Here is an 18,983-nt window from a genome sequence, read left to right as displayed (position 1 = left end):
TCTGAGCTGGTTAAGCATGTATGGGTGAAGTGAGGACAGGATGGTAGGTTTTGGTCCAATTTTTGTCTTGCCTGTTTTCAAACTAACCCTTCATGCATATGCAATTTTTTGATCTTCATTGCATTCAAATGGAAAAAGCCTGTGCAGTTGACATGAAAAAATAAATGTAAAGCTAAATATTTATATTTAAAATATAGTATTAAATGGGAAGCAGCTGTAAATGTGACCTTGTTTTAGTTCTGTTTTGGTTTTTTTTAGCATGAACAGGTGACCCTGTCTGCTGATAGTTGCAGTGGCAAAGCTCTCATTAGGAAACAAAGAAAACTGACAACGCAAAGAAGGGCATGGAAGTCATAATTGGCTTTTCTCATCCTTGCTGCGCTGCTCGCTTGGATTTTCTCAGCGCTAATAATTTAGTCTGAAATTAGGCAAAGAGCAATAGCTGGCACACTTGAGCTACACACACACATTGAAAATCCATTTTGATTAGGAGGAGATACCAGGCAGCATGTGAAACGCACACATGCTGTAGCTGTTCTTCACCAATGCCACCTGGGTATCTACAGACACCAGTTTCGCCTGAGATGAAGGAGACGGAGAAGCAGGGGGCTTGTTTGTGTGCAGGATGTCACAGGGGCAGCTCTAAATGGGCTGTGACAGTAGAGGCATGCAAATAAGCAGAAATAAGCAGTCAGGTGGAAATTACTGAGATGAGAAAGAACAGAAAGGTCTGCAACACCTTAATGCTTGCCTGAAAGGCAGCCTGTATCCGTTCCAGTTAATATCTGCTTCCAGACCTCCTGTCCTTGTCTTTGCGCAATCTGTACACTGTTACCGCCACTGGCCTTATTTGAGCCCACACATCTCAGAGGTGCCGCATGGTGACTTCTGAAATAATGCATGGCCAGCTCTCTTGGAGACAATTTTTTTGACAGCATGCTTGAAACTATTCTGCCACGGCTTCCTGATGAGGCAAGCTATTTAAAAACCAGGGAGAAAGCTTCGGCCCCTCACTTCCATACATGAGAGCTGTACGGTGCGTACAGTCCGTCAGCTCCATTTGGCACATGTGGCAGAGTGGGATAAAAATGTGTGCTGTAATTTTTAATGGAATAACTTTTAAAAAAAGAAGCAACCTTAGAAGCTTTTCAACCCCATTCTCATTAGCAAAAAAACACTGCTTATTCTTTGTCATATCTATGGCAAAATCTTTTTTTTTTTTTTTTTTTTTTTTTAAAAGATGCCCAGTTTTTGAGTTTCCCATCTATGGCCAGTGTTGACTGTGTTGTGCCAGAGAGGAGAAAGCAGGGCTTTTGCAAGGATCCTTTCAATGTCTCTCTCATTTTCCCCATCCCCCTGTAGCCATCACACTGAGACCCAGGAGCAGGCTGCTGGTCCCTGTCCCTCCTGTTGTGACAGTCTAGCAGGTGTAACTGTGTCAGCAGGAAAAGAGTGCAGCGCTGGGAGGGTTGATGCTGTCCCTTCTTGTGTTACTGCCTGGTTGGGGCACCGTGCTGCTCCTGGTTGATGATTGGGCGTCTGGCCCACATATTATCATGGCCAGTGGGGCATCTCATTTGCGTACCAGGTGGTTCCTCAAGCAGTTTAGTCTGTTTTGGGGTGATTCTTATTATCCCAATTTCCTCATTCATCTCTCTCTTTAGCATGTCTAACAGAGCTGTGCAAGGCTTGGGGCATGAGCAGAGCTTTGTGCTCATGAAAGTGCATGGTTTTTTGGAATTGCTTGTGAAGAGAGGACTTGGAGGTATTTCTGAGAGTTTTGTCACACAGTTGCTATGCAGCTTGAACTGAGTGCCTATGCACATTTTAAATTGTTTTCTAAATTAAGAGCTCCCGCTCTTCTTTTGTGGGTATGTGCACCTGTGCATTTTTGCAAGCCTGTTGTAGTAAAGGCAGACTAGTTCCTCATGTAACTTCCAGGGCTGCTTATGTTTGCATAGATGGTTGAAATTATATTGGCCCCAATCCTGAAGTCCTTTTCAGCTCAGGATCAAAGTAGTACTGAATCCTTCAGTGGCTGGGATTTTTTGACTTTTAATGGGCAAGGGTAAATCCCATCTCATAGTCAAATCAGCAGATCATGTGCTACCCTAGTATGTATGGGGAGGGGATCGCACAAAGTCTTTCACAACCAAATTTCTAATAGATGCTTTAACTGTTTAATTCTGCTCTTTTCACCTCCCTTAGCATAAAGACAGCTACTTTTTATGTGATTGAATGCATTGTGGTACAGGAGACAAACATGCAACTTCCTCAGGGAAGCATGATGCTGTAGAGCAAAGCAAAATACTCTTTATCTGGTCAGCTGCAGTAGGTTATCATGTAGATGGTAATTCCTGCAAGTCTCTAGCCTTTGAGTTGTTTATGCTCTGATAAAGTGAAAGCATTAATGTTTTTATTACTCTGGTAAAGAAACTGCATTAAAATTTATCACCCAAGCATGTGGTATTTATATATGTTTTTCCTTTCTGTAACCATACATTGCCTTTCTGGATACATTATTATGTTGTGCTGTGTGCATGTAAGTGAGCAGAAAGGGAGTTGCTGGAATCTGTAGGAATTAATCAATTAATCTCACTGGAGTAACTTCCTCAACTGCGTTTTGCCAGAAGGAAAGCAAGTATAGCAGTGCTGTCTGAAATGACTTTGAATTGCATGTCCTTTCCTGCATCATTGTCTGGGCAATGCATTTGCATATATCGGAGGTTTCCAAAGTATTTTACCTACTGTAGGTGCTGAATGAAAGTGCACTACTTTTTCTGTCAAGAAAACCGAAATGAAAACAAAACAACCTCCCCAAAAAACCCCTGAAAATATATGGTACCTCTTTTTTTTTTATTAAACTTTCACAGGTAGAGGTTTCTTCTTGGCTGAGGTCACTAGCAGTGAGGAAAAAGGAAGTGGGTAATTTTTGTGCGACTACCAAGGGGAGAGAGTGGATGTGGGATTTGGGTCATGCTGGTCTGAGCTATTATGTTGACGTGTTGAACCAAAAGATTTGAGTGAAGTCCTTTTCAGACAACTTCAGCTATACTTAACAGTACTTCAGGCATATTGCCTTGTAGCACTGTCTTTTGTTAACCTTAAGATGGTATGTCTTTGCAAAATATTACTTGGCCTTCATCAGCCAGTTGTGCAGGTTGGTAAATTGGAAAAATGTATTAAAAGGAGAGAATGTGGCAGTGTCTCACGATTTTAAAAGCATGTTGCTTGTTCTTTAGTAAGTGAGAGCAGCTTAAAAGTCATATTAGTGGTAGTCTCTGCATTTTTCTGCAGTCAAAATTTATTTAATGGCTTTTGGCTTTTTGTTCCAAAAACCTTAAAACCAACCTTATCCTTGACATTGTGAAATGCCTGTTATGCTAATTAGGTCTGTGAATCCTCATCAAAGAGATACTTGATTTTGTCTCGATGACCTTTTTAAACTTTTCTCTTTGTTTTTTAAGCTTGCAAGTAAGGAAGTAATCTATTAAATTAGCCTTGCAAAACTTATTGTGGAAATTCATCAGTCCACATTCTGCTCTCATCATATGTTATTGTATGAGTATAATTTTAAATTTGTCCCTTAAATTATCAGTCACGTAACAGGCAAGAACCATGTTAAACAGTCTGTGTCTAGCTGTTCCCTGATAAGCACTGCAAATTACAAAGGTGGCAGTTTCTTCTGACTGCTCTCTTAAAGTAGTTTTCTGTCTTTCTGAACAAGATTTCCTTCCAAGTTATATCCGTTTATTTAACCTCTTCAGAGTCTGTGGGCCTGCATCAGTAGAGGAATTGGGCTGGAGTCTTGGGTCAGATGTGAGTACCCGCTTGTGGCTGGATGTGCGTGTCTGGCTCTGGTGGTGCCTTCAGCTGGGGGAGATGGTAAATGGAGAAGTGTGCTGCCCTGCAGACCTTTTTGGAGGCTGCGAGATCACTGGGAGTTGGCCTTCACTTGAGCAAAACCAGACTTTTTGGAACACAGATTAGTATTTATTGCTGAGGGGGGTGGCTGTTATTGCAGTGCAGCATCAGTTTGGATGGGAATGTTGGCATTAAAAAGCAAAACTAAAACAAAACCCCAGTGACCCAATGGTTCTGGATGTCCTGTGATTGCGCTTGACCTCAGCGATCAGAACGTTTTGTGAGTGGCACTCAGAGGCGTCTGTGTCATTCCCAAACCGACAGCGAGTGTGAATGTGGCATGAGGAAATCCTAGCTGGAGATTGTGCAGATGTCCGTGTCAGCCGGCAAATATGCACAGGGCTTAAATCAAGTTGTCTGTGGGGAGTACATTACAGTGTTCCCCATAAAGGCTGTAAAACTGCTAGCAGGGATAGATGGCAACGTGTAATATTTGATCTTCTACACCCATACACCCACGGTCTTCAGTGGAGCTGATGTCATTTCAGTGATTCCTTTGGCTTTAGGGCTTTTTAACTCTTCTTCGAGCAACATTGTATTTCTCCTTTTTCCTAATCTCTTCTCTTAAAACTGCCAAGGACAGCCCTCGCTGCTGGGTGGTAATTGTGGTTTAATGGTAGTTTACAGGCTGAACATGTGACTTGAAAAAAAAAAAAAAAAAAAGGGGGCGGGGGGGCAAAAAATTACTTGGCATCCTCCTTCAGGCGCTGGATGCGTAGCTTTGTAAAAGATGAGAAGTCCTCAGACACTGCAGCTGGGATGGAGTGAAAGGGTATGTGCCCGCCCTCTCCAGGGCCAGCGGGTTTGGGGCACGGGGACTGTGATGGGCTGCAGCCTCGGGGTAGAAATAACAGTTGCAGTCCTACCTGAGAGACAGGGGGGTTCCCCGGTGCAGTCAAATGGCTCTGACCAGTTTTGTTGTGGCTTTGGCACTGAAAACAAATTTTCTGTGCATGTCCCAAGCAGTTTGTGATTTTAATCTCTAGAGCAAACGTTTCACCATGTATTTGATACGGGTGTTGCATGTCCATTTGTGAGCAGCCGTTTTGTTTGCCCATTGCACATTTTACTGCTGGTGAAAGCATCGTTCAGTTTTTCAGTCTTACGGTGCAGCAGGATAGCAGAACAGAGATTAAAGACGCCTGAAAACACATGCTCTTCAGGGAGAGTCTCCAGCAGGGGCACAGGCTTCCTAGCATGTCCTGACTTAGTGGCTCTGGGAGTAAACTGCTAGCCAAAGGTGAAAGCAATCCTGATTATCCCTGATATCTTATGTTCTGTATCTCCACAGCTGCACGTATTTGGGGGCACGTACTTAAACCCTGTGTCTTAAAAAAAACAAAAATAGAGGTCCGTGTGTTGCCGATGCAGGCTTCTGTGGTACTTGTTCAGTGTCATGTGTTTCTTCTTTGTGGCACAAAATTTAAAGGAAAGGCAGAGTGGTTTCTGCTAAGCCACTGGATCTGTGTAGAACAGCAAGCAGCCACTGAACAGTGCCCTTCTGGGTTATGATAAATCCTCCTGACAATTGCGCTATAAATACTCATTGTATGTAAACCTGTATTGATTTCAAAGCCTCTTCAGGTTTATCTGAAAGAACTTCAGGAAGGGGTGTGAGTTATTTGGCAAGGATAAGAGATGTCCAAACTGGCTGTTGCAGAGATTCTCAGCTTAATTGAATTTTACTTTTGTCATCAGTTATCACCTCATAAAACTTAAGTTTCTGGAATGGGAGAAGCAAACTGATTTTGATTTGCTGCAATTGATCCATTGTAGAGAGAGCTTTTGAATACTTCGTCCAGGCGGGATCTTGATTCCTTATCTGTTTTGTGGGAAGGGTTTTTACTGTGGTACTCTCATGGGATATCTCAGGAGCTTTCTGAAACAATCTGCTAGTTGAACGCTGCTTTTCTGTACAGTGAGATGCAAGTTTCTGTGTCTGCTGTTCACCACTTATTAAATTAAGAAATAAATTAGGTGGTTGAGCTTGCTGGGAAGAAAAAGAGGAAAAGAGGGATCCCTTTTTGGCACTGTGAGTTATGAAACATCCCGATCTCTTGCCACGTGGTAGATGTTCCCTGCTGTTTGCTCTCCCTGTCCCCTCCTCCTGCCTGCTGTGGGGCGCTTCTGCAAGCCTTGCTAGATCCCAACCCCTTGCTTTAATTCGTGTGACTCATCTGGCCGTGCCTCAGCTTCCGTTTGTCTCGGGGTGAGTAAGGTCAGAAGCAGCTATCCGTGCGTGATTTTCTGAAGAAAAGTCAAATCTTTTGTCAAATGAGCACTGCCTCGATGAGAGCTTTATGTAGACACAGACAAATGAGGTTTCAGGGAAAAGAGATTCCTCATCTCCTCTTCCCCCTCCAATGTGAATAGTGCCGCATATGGGAAACAGATGAGTGACCTTTCTGTGAGAGTGCCAAGGACGATGCTTTTTGACTTTATTAAAGCGTTTGCTTGCTTTGCTGTTTACCCTGTTCTGGGGAAGATCCTTCTGATCTGGCACTGTAGCTCACTGCCCTCTTCCTTTAACATGAGGAATGTCTTCCTGGCCTTTCACTTTCAGCAGTTATGCTGATGGCTGGACATTTCCATTGAATCTCTTGTTTACAGGCAAGAAGCTGGTCTTGGATGCACTTTGCTCATTATAACTACTCAGCTCTTTGGTTGTTTTTCATTTCAATTTCCTTTAATGATATCAGTTAGGAAAGGATATGTAAATGACAGGTACATTCAAAACGCGTGCCTTGCTAGTAGATGCAAAGCTGATCTGTTGAAGTGGTGTTCCCCGTGGCCAGGCAGAGGGTCACTGTGGAAGCAGTGTGGGTCCTGCTGCAGAGCATCCCCAGCACCTAGTGCTGCCAGTGGCACTGGAAGGAGGGCACTGCTGCTGCATCCTCTCCTGCCGCGCACAGCCTGGGCATGGGGCAGGTGGGCTCTGTCAGGGGGCATCGCCACTCGACCTGGCTGTGTGGTTACCCTCGTCCCCACGTGCCTGGGGAGCAGGAGGCATTCGCTGCGCTTGTCCCAGCCCCCTGCCAGCAGTACCCACGCTGCTGATGCATGGTGCCGCGTGTGTGCAAGGGGGTGTCCTGCCAGGAGCCGCTAAGTGGTTTTGCTGATACATTAAAAGCAGATTTATGTGTTTGCACAAGCTGCAATGTCTGCTCTTTGTTATATAACTGGCAAATATTAGCATTGCTTTTGCTTTGTACTCTTCCCCAGAGCTTCGTCATGCCTGGGCTCATGAGCCTGGTTGAAGGCAGCTGCAGGCGCTGCCGCGGCTGTTTCCTGGTCCCCTTCAGGTGGCGTTGGTGGAGTGCCAGACACCACCAGGGAGCTGGCCTCCCTTCAGAGGTCCTCACTACGCTTGCGTTGGGGAGCCCCAGGCCCTGCCAGGCAGACATGTGGTGGTCACTGCCTGGGCTCCAGCAAAACAGGTCGGGGGGAGGTACAGGGGCAGTCCCTTGATCCAGATCCAGGTCATCTGCAGGCTTCTCCAGAAATCACCATGTTGGTCCTACCCAGTGGTATGTTCAGGGTTTTATTCTGAACTGCACAACTTACAACTGTATTGCTTTTCTATTTTTTAATGGCAGTTGATGCTCCCATGAGTCCAAGAGCTGGCATTCAAGGGCCTGGTGCATGATTCCTCCAGTTAAAACCCCCTTTACTTTGCATTCTCCAAGCTTAGGGCTTTATACTGGCTGCTGCTTCTGCTGAGTGCACATGGGTGCATAGAAGAACGCAAGTCATGAAACAAGAGGAATCCCGTCAGCTGAATGAGTACCATTGTTTAATGAACTCTGTTTATCTTTATGTGATTTCCTCAAGAGATGCTGTTTGGAGACACTTTCCCTTCTTTCTCATCTTTCTTAAAATATATCTTCTACTAAAGACTTGAAAACAACAGGCTTTGTAGAAGTGCATTATTAACTGTCCTTCTGATGGGGCTTTTAATTCTTATTAGCGTTTTATTATTAATGGACTTCCATGAAATTTATAGAACCGTTGGTAAGCGAATGTTTGATGAGTGCATCTGTTTGTCTCATGTCAGTTGGCAAAACAAACTCATGCTGCTTTCCTCTTTTTTGTTGTAGCAAACCTTCCCCAGTGACGTCCACTCCATTGAAGAAATTTTGAAGGTAGGTGCTCTTAAGTAATAGATCTCTGCGTTTGCTTGTTTTGCATGCATTGAAGTAGTGTGTGGGGAAGAAATATCGCTCTGCTTCTGTCCTGTCAGCGGATGTTGCAATCGCTAAAAGTGTGTTTTGGGGTACACTGTGAAGAAGATAAAAGTTAGCTTCAGATGGTGCAGTCCAGAAGCAAGACTGACAAGTCATCTGAAACAGCCAGAGGTGCCCCTTCGTCAAGTCAGGGTGTTGCCGCTACTGAGCACACTTCCTCCAAAGGTGCTGGACATGCTGCCTCCTGTCCATGCAGCCAGCCCCAGCAGCGTGGCCCTCAACAGGAGCACGCACCTGCATCCTTCCCACTCGCCTGCATGTGGCACTGCTGCTGGGCTGCTTCTCCTTCACTGTAATTCTAGTCCATTTGTGCAAAGCTAAGCCAGCTCTGATGCAAAACTGTCAACTGTCTCTGTTACCTTGTGTCAGAGCTGGCTTGTGAGCAGTGCACAGGCTCCCAGTAGCTGGGTCTGAGTACGTGTCACCTGTTCACTGTGCACAGTGTGAAAATGCAGCGATCTGCAAGTTGGTCATACTGATACTGAGAAGACAGTTCCTTGATGTCAAATATTATTCTGAGACACCAAAGTCCTAACGAAGGTGTTTGGTTTCTGTGATTCACTTCCCTCACTGTTGCTTCAGGTTGCAAAATCCTGATGCCCTTATTACTCTCAAGAAGCTGTTGTTGGGGCAGCATTTTAGCTGAAAGGTAGTTGTGCACTGGTGCTCACTAGCTGCTGTGTGCTGGTTGGTGTTGTAGCACGAGTACTCCGCCTAGAAGTACTGCATTCTTTCATATTTCATGAGACATCCTGTTTTCTTGCCTGTTAGTAATGTATAACACTGTTTTTGCAGCAACTACAGGGAAGCATGTACAAATACGTGAAGAGGTGTAGTGCAGTATATTGAGGAGTTTATCATCTATTGCAAGATTGCACAGCTAGTGCGTGAAGTGAGCAATGAACTGAACAGTGGGAGGGGAGAACAGAGAAGGCAAGGGTGGTAATGATGCGATAAAATAGTTACCCAGGTTAGTTGTAGGCTGCTTCTAGTTCTTGCACAGAAACCCCTGTAGATTGCTCTGATCCCTGCTTATAGAGCCTAAGGTAGCATTCCCTGTAAGTCTTTGCATTTCATGTTATTCCTAATAGATCAGGAAACTAGGGACAGTTCTGAACTTTCATATTTGTGCCTTGATGAAAAAATGGCACTTGTAAATTACGACACAGTAGAGATTTTCTCACTTCAGTCTATTTGGGGCCAAAAGTACAAAAATGTACTTTGTGCTGACATGTTCCTCATTAATTTCTTTTAAGCCCCTGAGCAAACTGCGTGTGGTGCATGCTTGCCATGAGATGCGTTCAGCATGAACATAATTCCTAACTTTGTGAACCGAGCAAAGTGCCTATGTTGTGTTACTCTGCATGCTGCTTTCTTCAGGAAGTTGGCAGGGAACGGTTGTGATGACAGCCACTCTGCATGTGGATGGTGGGTGCACACCTTGAGTGCTGTTGGGCTGGGGGGGAAATCCTGAGATAACTATTCCTGGAGAGTCAGTGAGGGTGGCAGGCCATATGAATTCACTTACTTCTTGGAGCAACTATTATGCTCTTCAGGATTGAAAACTTGAGGATTTGGAGCCAAGAAAAGTCTGTGTTGTTTGATTTCAACAAACTGGTTCTGAATTTCTGAGCCCCAGCTTCCCCAAAGGCCTTGTCTAGATAAGCCCTCATTAAAGTATTTTAGCTTATGTTCAAGACAAAGATCCTTGTCTGTGCTAAGCTTTTCATGTATGTTCGTTGCAGTGCAAGCTAAGGCTTTAGCATGCTCATCTGGGCCCAGCTGTGGTGCCAGAAGAGGCAGGTTGGAGGCTGATCTTGCCTGCCAAGCCCTATCCCATGGCCGTGGTGTTTGTGCCCTGCTTTCACCTGGATCATGGCTGAGCCTAAGAAGCCAGTTCCTGATAGTTTTGATGGGTGAGAGTAAGGGCAGGGGAACAGGGCAGAAGGATTCCTAAAGGCCGAGCACATCGGGCAGTCTCTTTCTTTGGTCTGAAACTGTGTCCAGGAGCTCTGCGTCAAAGACATCTTGGTTGGTCAGAGCAAAAGCCAGTGTTTCAGGCAAAATAGTATGGGGAATGGCTGGCAGTCAGAGCTCTCTGGCTGACCTCCTTGAGTTATGAAAAGCCTTTCAGAGTGTTGTTGCTGTAAGGGGATAGAAGAACTTCCGTAATAGGAAAGTCCTGCGCTTTGAAAAGCCCTAGAACTACTCATATACAGGTTTTATTTACTTTTCCCTTTGTTAACTGTGATAGCTGTAAGGCGGAGGCCTAATCCTGCAAACACAGTAAGTACTTAACTCTCCACAAGCTTCGCTGAGATTGCTGTTACTTGGGCAATGCAAGTACGCTTGCAGAAAAGGAGCAAGTCCTCACCATGGTCTGGCTGCGCGCTTGAAGGAGGTCGTCTTGCTGCGGTACCGTCTCAGGTTTACAGTCGGGTCGACAAGGACGTTTTTGGTAGATCCATATGAATCTCTTAAGCACAAAACTTCACCTGCGTGTATCAGCAAAAATACTGTAAGCTGCTTCTCTTAATCTCTTTCCAGGAAATGACCCACTCATGGCCACCTCCCCTGACAGCTATTCATACGCCTAGTACAGGAGAGCCTTCCAAATTTCCGTTCCCAGCAAAGGTAAAACACCCCCTTTTTGCCAGGGCTTTTGATAAATTAGAAGAGAGCTTTCCAGCTCTTGCGTGTGTTTTCATCTGATTGTGTCCCCCTTTCATAGCTAAAGGCTGTTAGGAGAGATTATCTTTAGAAGTCTTCAGATAACTTAAAGCACAATGGATCTCAAGTTATGTAACGGCTGCTTGCAACGCATCGCATCGTTTTACTGAGAATTAGATCAGATTGTGCTTCTGAGTAATTGTTTTTGAGTGGGCTATATGGTGGCATAATTATCTTTCTCTTTTTTATTTTTTAAACAAGCTTTGTATTTTTAGAGTTGAAAGATGTTTGAGCCAGAGGGGGGATGAATGAATAATGTTTCAATTATCTCACTTACACATTTGTTACACAACTTACACATTTGTTACAATCACGGGCTTCAAATGTGGCTGCTTTTCAGAAACATTGTAAGCATCTCATCTCTGTTGCAGCACAAAAAGCATTTTATCTTTATTGCAAACAAAAATATTTGCTGGCTGTGTTAAACACAAATGTTTTGCAGCTTTTATAAAATTTTGTTAATATTTCTTCAAAAATGCACATACCGCTAATGTGCAAGCAACACATTTTTGGTGGCAGTAGCACATATTGTTTCTGTCCATGCTAAGCTGTGTCAGGCCAGCTTAGACTATTGGACACTTCAGAGTCATACTTTGACAAGTTAGAGTAACAGTAAGTAACACATGGAAAACAAATCATTGATCTGCTGCTATTACGAGAGAGCGGATTTATTTTTTTCTCAATTTGCACTTTGTCCTTTCTTTCTAGGAATCGCAGCAGGTTGGATCTGTAGCACAGAATCAGAGTAAGTAGAAATCCAAAGAAAACACAGTTATGCGTGTATTGACAGATAGTTTTGTGTGTTGTGTGTTATACATTGAGGAGAACATCAAATGTTTACATTGATTAAGGAGCACAATTTCCTGTGCTTTGTTGAACAGTGATGAATTTAGAAAATGTTTAAGAGATCGTATATGCTCACTACCTAGAAATTAAGGCAACAGTTCAGCAGAGAACAAACAGTATTTCATTAGGAAGCCCCATTTGGAGAGATGAATAATCTCAGTGGCAAACAATTACGTCCTGGAAGGAAGTGACTTTCTAACCTGATGCTCAGAGACCATAGGGTAAAATATGCTACAAGTGAGGCAAATAAAACCAACCAGTTCATTTTTGATTTACAGAACAGTATGACGCACCTTCAAAAACGTTGCCTAGTTCTCAACCAAGAACATCGTAAGTAACCAGACTCAGTTCCCATCTCTACTGTGCAGTTACTTAAAAGAACCTGGAATGAATTCAAATTTGGTTTACTTGATAATTCTGAGGATTAAGGTTTTATCAGTCTGATTTTTCTCATAAAATTTCAATGCAGGGAATTTTCATGAGCAGAAACATTACTGTTTCATGATTATGATGACTGTGTTAAAAACAAAACAAAACTGAAGAACCCCCCCCCCCCCCCCCCCCCCCCAACTATTAATGTACCAGATTGACCTTTTTTGCTCTTTTAAGCTGTGGCTATTTAACTTCTTGTCACACTTAGTTATGTTCAAACTACTAATGATGCATACAACTGACATAAATTATAAGGGATATAAACTGAATCTGATCTATTCTGCATATCATTTTGAAGCCTGTGAGGGCTAGTAAATCTACAGCTACGAAAACTGTGAAAACCAAGGGTGAAATTTTAAAGTAATTGTATGGTATAACTTTCTGCAATTGCCCAAGGAAAAGTTTTCTAAAAAGTGTTGTCTAAATTTTATTTTTATTTTAAAAAACTAAACAAACAAACAAAACTTTCATGTGGACTTTCTAAAAACCTCAATTTATATTCCAATAATGTTAGGTAGTTGCAAAGTGGGGTGAAGATGAAATTTCTGTAACTTTTAAAAATAGTATTTATATATTTCTACTTCTTTTTCCTATCATGTTATGCTTTCTCTCAGAAGAAAGCCTCTTAGAATTTGAGTCTCAGTGTAAGATGTTTATGCATAATCACTACAAAAGTTATACAAGGCTAGAAAATGTTAAGTTGGTGGATAAAATAACTTGGAACTGTCCTTGTAGGTGAAAGTGGTTATCTATTAATTAGGTTGATTACAGAAATTGCTCGAAAGTTGTGTGGGCTGACATTAGTCTTTCAGGATTAACCAGGCCAGATGGCAGCATTGATAGGTTCTGAGCCCTGAGTGACAAATAGAAATCTTTCCATGTCTGGAAGGCTAAGGGGTCTGTGTGCAAGGTAGTTGCTGAACCATTAAATGCCTGTCAGTTCATGTGATATATAAAGATCTTATGTTACTCCATGATATGTTGTTCCATGGAAGGCTGCGAACTACAGACTACAAAGCTTACTCCACTTGTTTTTCCTTTTTCTTGTCATGAACAATGTAATTAAAAAAACCCCAAAACCGGGCTAGTCACAAGTAAGAGGAAGAGCATCTCTCCATCTTGGTTGAGACTGTAGAATTTTGCGCTCAAGCTCTGTAAGATCTGTAAAACAACCCTTTTCATACTGTTCCAGCATCATGCAGAGGAGCCCTGGCTGGCTGGGAGTGTGGGATAGTGTCTTGCTGAGCAGTCAGCTACTCTCTTAATCCATTCTTTATTTTGCTCCTCCTTCTTCCACCCCAGCTTGCTCCTCCTGAACAATTTCTGGAAATTTTCATTGCACTATTAAAAATACTAGTTTCAACTGCTCCAGGCCCTGCCTTCCTCTTCAGCTACCCTCCAACCATCATCTTTATTTCAACTCTTCTCAGCTGCTTGTAAAAATCCCTGTAGCACTTTAGTTGGTTGTCCTGGCAGCAGAGAGAGAAGAGACTTTACTATAGACAAGAATCTGAAAATACTCCTTTCTTAGCCCAAAGGTCCAGAATTGTAAATTTGGCACGGTACGTAGCTCTGTCCTTAGCCAACATCCCCTCTCCGCTCAGCGTCCTTGCAGGCACTTCGGAGCCAGTGCTCATCTAACCAAGGACATGCATACCCACAATAGATGAAGGCAGTTGAAGCAGGAGGAACAGGGTGCCTTAGGTTTATGTCCAAAATGGAGTTAAGGGAGATTTGCCCAAGGGCTTCCTCTGCATCTTTCCCTTGAACTGGTGCATCCCTTTTTTGTTTTGTTTTTGTTTTCGTTTGCACAACAGGGCTTGCTTTCTTTGCTGTTCAAAGCGCACGTGACTGTCTGAAAATTCAGCTGCCTAGAGTAGCTCGCATTACAAAGTATAGCTGGCTGAAAACAAACAACGTTTGTGCTGGTTAATTAGAGGTTGAAATCCCGGTGCATCTGTGTGCCCAAATTAAGCATTCAGCTTTACAGAGCTTGCAAGGGTTTCCCAGATGGCTTTCATTCTTGAATGCAGCCCCGAAGTTAGCACCTGGCTGCGCTGGAATGGAAGTAGCCATTCTTTTAAAAGGGGAGATGCCAAGTGCATTCTTGGTGATGCGTCTTTAACCCAGCTGGCAGAGAGGGACCAGCCTGTGCTTTCAGTGGGGTTGTTTGGCAAACGATACTAGTTTTAGTGCCGCTGCTTTTGCTAAAAGAGCTCTTTTTAAATAGCTTTATAGGGAGATGGATGGCGTGTATATAAGCTGCAAATGAACAGGTCCTGCAAATGAAAACTTGGCATCTATTAACTCCTGAGCTAATTAAAGCATTAAAATTATTAAAGCAGATTTATTTTCTTTAACTAGGCTATTTAACAAATTTGTTGAAACCTGGTTTTGGGGAAACTGGCTTTGTCTATCCTTGCAGAAGTATGACTCATTTAAAGTTTTGGTGTTCTTCCTTGATCCTAAATTCAACTTAAGTAGTTGCAATGTTCTTTTATGCTGATGCATTTTATTTACCAGCAGCTCAGGTGAAAAAGGCAGTTCTCCTTATTACAAACAGTTAAATCAGATTTAAAAGAAGATCTAGGTAGTGTTTCCTTGCATTATCCTCTTACCTCTAAAGGAAATGCATCTGTAGTCCACAATTCTTAAAGCAAAACAAAAAACCGAAAACACTTTCAGAACTTCTTAGCATCCCTGGAAGTTTGTTCAGTATCACCTTTGAAGGACTACTTCCCCTAATGGGTTGGGGAAAAAAAAACCCTAAAAATAATTACTTGACATGCCAGTAGACATTTGGCCAAACTGCCCAGAAGTGTGGAGAGTGGCTGTATTGTTGCTATTCTTCTTTTTTCCTTTTTGTGTCTCAGCGGACTGGCAGTGGGCTTCAGCTCTAGCCCACATGCAAAGTTGGCGTATGCAGGATTGCTGCAGACTGTGTGCCATTTGCCTTCTGTAGAAAATTCAGGGGCCTCATTTTCTAAGGTGGTGTCTCGTAGCGCTTCCCTTCAGTGTTTACTCTGAAAGGAAAGGCAAGAGGTGGCTTCTACCAAGAAGTTGTGTGAGGAAATAAGGCAGTGGAGGCTGGGAGATGGAGGAGGATAGTCACAGGGGAAATGGCAAAGTCAAAATGCCTAAACAAAGAAAGCACATAGGTCTTCGCACATGTCATCAGACAGAGCCGTTGTGGCACTGAGAGCCTCTTTTGCATCAGTGAGAGGTACTCGGGGGCTGTGGGGTCAGTACCTTTGCAGGAGGTGTCACCTGTGTGGGAGGGGTTGGCTCTGTACTGGTAGATGCAGGAGGCATTTGGGGTTTCTTCATGCTGTCCTGCTCTGTGGACAAGAGTGGATCCATCACTTCTGGTTTGTGGAATTGTTCGTTGTGAGACTGTGGCTAGCTTTGGCAGTAAACATGGTCTTATTTCAATGAAAGTATCTCCATCCATGTCAACCGCTTTGGTATGAGTGTAAAATAATTTGTCTAGTTAGATGGGATGGTGTTTAAATAAGGGGATCACTTTTTTATTCAAGGTTTTTACTCCTCTTTTGTCATGGAATCATAAAAGCAACCTGCTCAGGGTCATTAGAGGTGACCCACAGAGCCACAAATCTTTTTTTACTTGGTTCATAATTTGACATGAAGGCTTGAAAGAGTGTGAAGGTTTGTGTAGTTTTCCTTTTCCTAACAAGTGTCAGGAACACTAACTCTCTCCCCACTTTTCCAAGGTGATGTGGTTCATTGGGGATCTTTCATACTTGTTTTCTTGCTATAAAATGTGTTGTCACGAGGGGTTGGAGGCATCTTTTTCTTATGTGGGCATGAGAAAAATTTCTCACAGAGAGCCCTTAGTTTGAAATGAGGGTGAAATAAACAGAGTTTTGACCTGGTTGATTAAAGTCCCTGTCTCAGTTCCCAAGCTTTTTATCCCATTTTTGGAATGACACTTGTGTAATTCTCTGGGTTGAGGAGTTGGTCTCCAGCTAGTTTCAAGATTTGAATTGCTGTACTTTTGAATAGCAAGAGAATAGCAAGCCTGTCTGTTTTCCAACTCCTTTTGGGATGCCTGCATGATTGCCAAAGAGGGGGATAACAATTTGGAAGAACTTTGGGTCCCTCCCCATAAACCCTTCCCCTCCAGGCTTTTGAGGACCTCAGTAATGCATTGAAATTGCAAGCAGTAGTTACCACCTGCAGACAGGACTAAATTAGGCTTTTTGGAAACATTTGCAGGCAGCCTTCTCTGTAGCAATAGTAAAACAGAGTTCGTGGCTCCCTAGTTGTAAACTGCTTTGAGTATCTGAACTGCTCGATGTTACGGTTACCGCTGAAATGTGCAGGAGCATGAAGCTCATTGTGTAGAGAAGAAATAGGAGATAGGCTTGACCTTGGCATTTACGTATGTATGTGTGATAGGAGACTTCAGCAGCAAAAAGAGAACCCCTGTGACCAAAGAAATATTCGCAGCCCCTGAGAGCAGAGTGCGTGAATATGCGCAGCTTCTGGTGCAAAGATGATGCTTTCTGCCCTTTGGGGAGCCAGTGCAGGCTAACAGCACGCTAGTCTCTTGCTGTACAAGGATCAGACTTCTTCCACCCCGCTCTGCTGTGTTAGTGTGCTAGGTAACCTTTGTTGGCTGTGTTAGTGTGATAGGTAACTTTTGTTGAGGAGCATTCCCCTCACAGAACTTTGTTGTCTGTAGACGGCAGCCAGTTATACTGTCCTCCATTGCAAAATGTCCTGAGATTAGCTGGAAAGCCCAGTAAAATGCCTAGGCTGTGTGTTACCATTTTATCATTCATTCAGGTAATGACAGGGTTTAGCAGATTGAGCATGCTGAATTCAAAAAGGATGTGGGAGGTTGGTTTGTTTTGGCAAGCACAAACCAAGTCTTTTTCAGTGTCTGCTGCTTGAAAATGTGTCTGCCTTGGCTGATATTTATCTTCTGGTTGTCTTTCAGAATGCTCCACGACGACCTGCAGCTCAGTGATAGTGAAGAGAGTGGTGACGACCAAGTCAGTTTTAGATGTTTTATACACTAGGCACACAGACATCCCTTTAAATCATCACGACTTGTTGCGTTGTTCCGAGTTCCTTAAGCTAACCTTTCCTCCCCCTCTCCTCTTTGTTTTTGTGAACAAAACAGGTTGTTGAAAAGCCACCTTCTTCACTTGCTCCTCCAAGGTACAGGTTTGTTCCCAAACTCCTAGCTAGACCAAATAAGGAAGAAAAATAAACCTACTTTTTATATATGGGGTAGATGGATATTGGGTTCCTGGTTTCTCTTGTAGATACAGGCTTTGGTTTCTAGCTGCGTGAAGGTGGTGTTGAAAATTGGCTTTAGTTGTGTGGGGTTTTGCAGAAAGCTCCAATTAGAAATGAATAATCCAGGCATGCTGGATTTTGTCTATGAACCAGAATTGTATTTCCCCAACTGTTTCCTTCTTTTATCCTCTTCCCCTCCACCAGTGTATACGTAGATCACACTAGAGCTAATGGGATTCTCAGTTGTAGTAGTGATGGGTGTTTTAGTTCAGTTTTAGTTCAGAAGGAAGCCCAAAACAGCCAAGGAGGTGAAGAACAAAAAAAGTGTTAGGTAGACTCATTGAGGCTGTTTCAGCTCCTCCTGATAAGGCAGAGGATTGTAAGCAGTTCCTGCCATGTATTGTTAGTCAGAAGCAATATTCAAGGTAGACTGAACAGCCACATGCCAGCATTAGAGGAAGAAAGGTGGAGAAGCCCAGAATTTTTCCTATAGGAGAGCACTGACATACATTTTTGACTTGATACCTATATTCTTCAAGCACAGGGTAATGGTCTACAAAGTCAGACTTGCAGAAGGGCATGCCAGTTCTTGGCATGATCTGTGTCTCTGCAAGCTCTTGAAATAGAGCGTTCTCACGATATCAGTCTGGATCAGCAAGGAGCTTGCCTCCAAATCATACAAATGTGTTGATACTGACATGGGAAACAGTTTTCAAAGTAAAAAATAAACATTTTGATTTCATAAGCCCATTTCAAAACAAAAAGAAGCTGTGCATAAAAGTCATGGCTCTCCCTCAGTTCCATCCATGCCCATTGTCAGTGCTGGAGGAAAACACTTTTGAGTAGGGGAGGGTGTTGCAAAGAATGCTGCTGCTTGACATGGCTGTTAACAAAATGGTTACAGCACCTTGACCATGTAACACAGATGAAGAAGTGACAACTTAAGGGGGAGAATACAAAAAAGAGAAACCATCCTGGAATGTATGTTTCTGTCTTGTTAGCCTTTATTGGAAATTTTTCTTTTGAGGCTTGGGGCTTTCAGAAAGCACTTGTCAGTTTTGGTTGTTTTTTAAACTTTGGTTGGCTAAATGCAGCTTCATATTGTAGCAGTGATGTCCTGCTTACATATTTGTCTGACTGGGTTGGAGTTGAAGGTTTTACTGTTTCCAGAGGGTTTTTTTTATTCCGGTGCTTTATCTTTTGAGTATGGCAATATATTCCTTTGGCCTTCTCCCCTCTCCTCTCAGTGCCAAAACACGGGGTTTCAGTTTTATTTTTGAATCCTGCCATGTCAATATAATAAGTAAGTAACCTTCACCCATGCTGCTTTCTAATTTTATCTCATGGTGGCCTTGCAGTGCCCTACAGTCCCAGCCCAAGAGTGTGGCATCAGCACATTCCAGCAGCCCGGAGTCAGGGAGCACCAGTGATTCAGACAGCTCTTCAGACTCAGAGACGGAGAGCAACTCGAGTGACAGTGAAGCAAATGACCCTGCGAGAGCGTCAGCACCTGAGGTGAATGCAAATAAAATGTAGAGG

General features: G+C 43.2%; 1 protein-coding gene across 1 annotated transcript in view; it reads left to right on the top strand.

The window, feature by feature from the left end:
- AFF1 (ALF transcription elongation factor 1) overlaps positions 1-18,983 on the top strand; it is a 100,493-nt gene that overhangs the window by 58,603 nt on the left and 22,907 nt on the right. The window contains exons 4-10 of the mRNA XM_075708831.1: positions 8,022-8,066; positions 10,716-10,802; positions 11,607-11,643; positions 12,023-12,074; positions 17,140-17,194; positions 17,326-17,363; positions 18,803-18,959. Of these exons, the coding sequence (XP_075564946.1) occupies positions 8,022-8,066; positions 10,716-10,802; positions 11,607-11,643; positions 12,023-12,074; positions 17,140-17,194; positions 17,326-17,363; positions 18,803-18,959 (471 nt within the window). The remainder of the gene's footprint in view (positions 1-8,021; positions 8,067-10,715; positions 10,803-11,606; positions 11,644-12,022; positions 12,075-17,139; positions 17,195-17,325; positions 17,364-18,802; positions 18,960-18,983) is intronic.

Source organism: Pelecanus crispus, chromosome 4 (assembly GCF_030463565.1).
Source record: "Pelecanus crispus isolate bPelCri1 chromosome 4, bPelCri1.pri, whole genome shotgun sequence".
In the NCBI taxonomy this organism is placed as follows: Eukaryota; Metazoa; Chordata; class Aves; order Pelecaniformes; family Pelecanidae; genus Pelecanus; species Pelecanus crispus.
The sequence above is the reverse complement of the archived record's forward strand: the minus strand, read 5'-3'. Positions and strand labels throughout refer to the sequence as shown.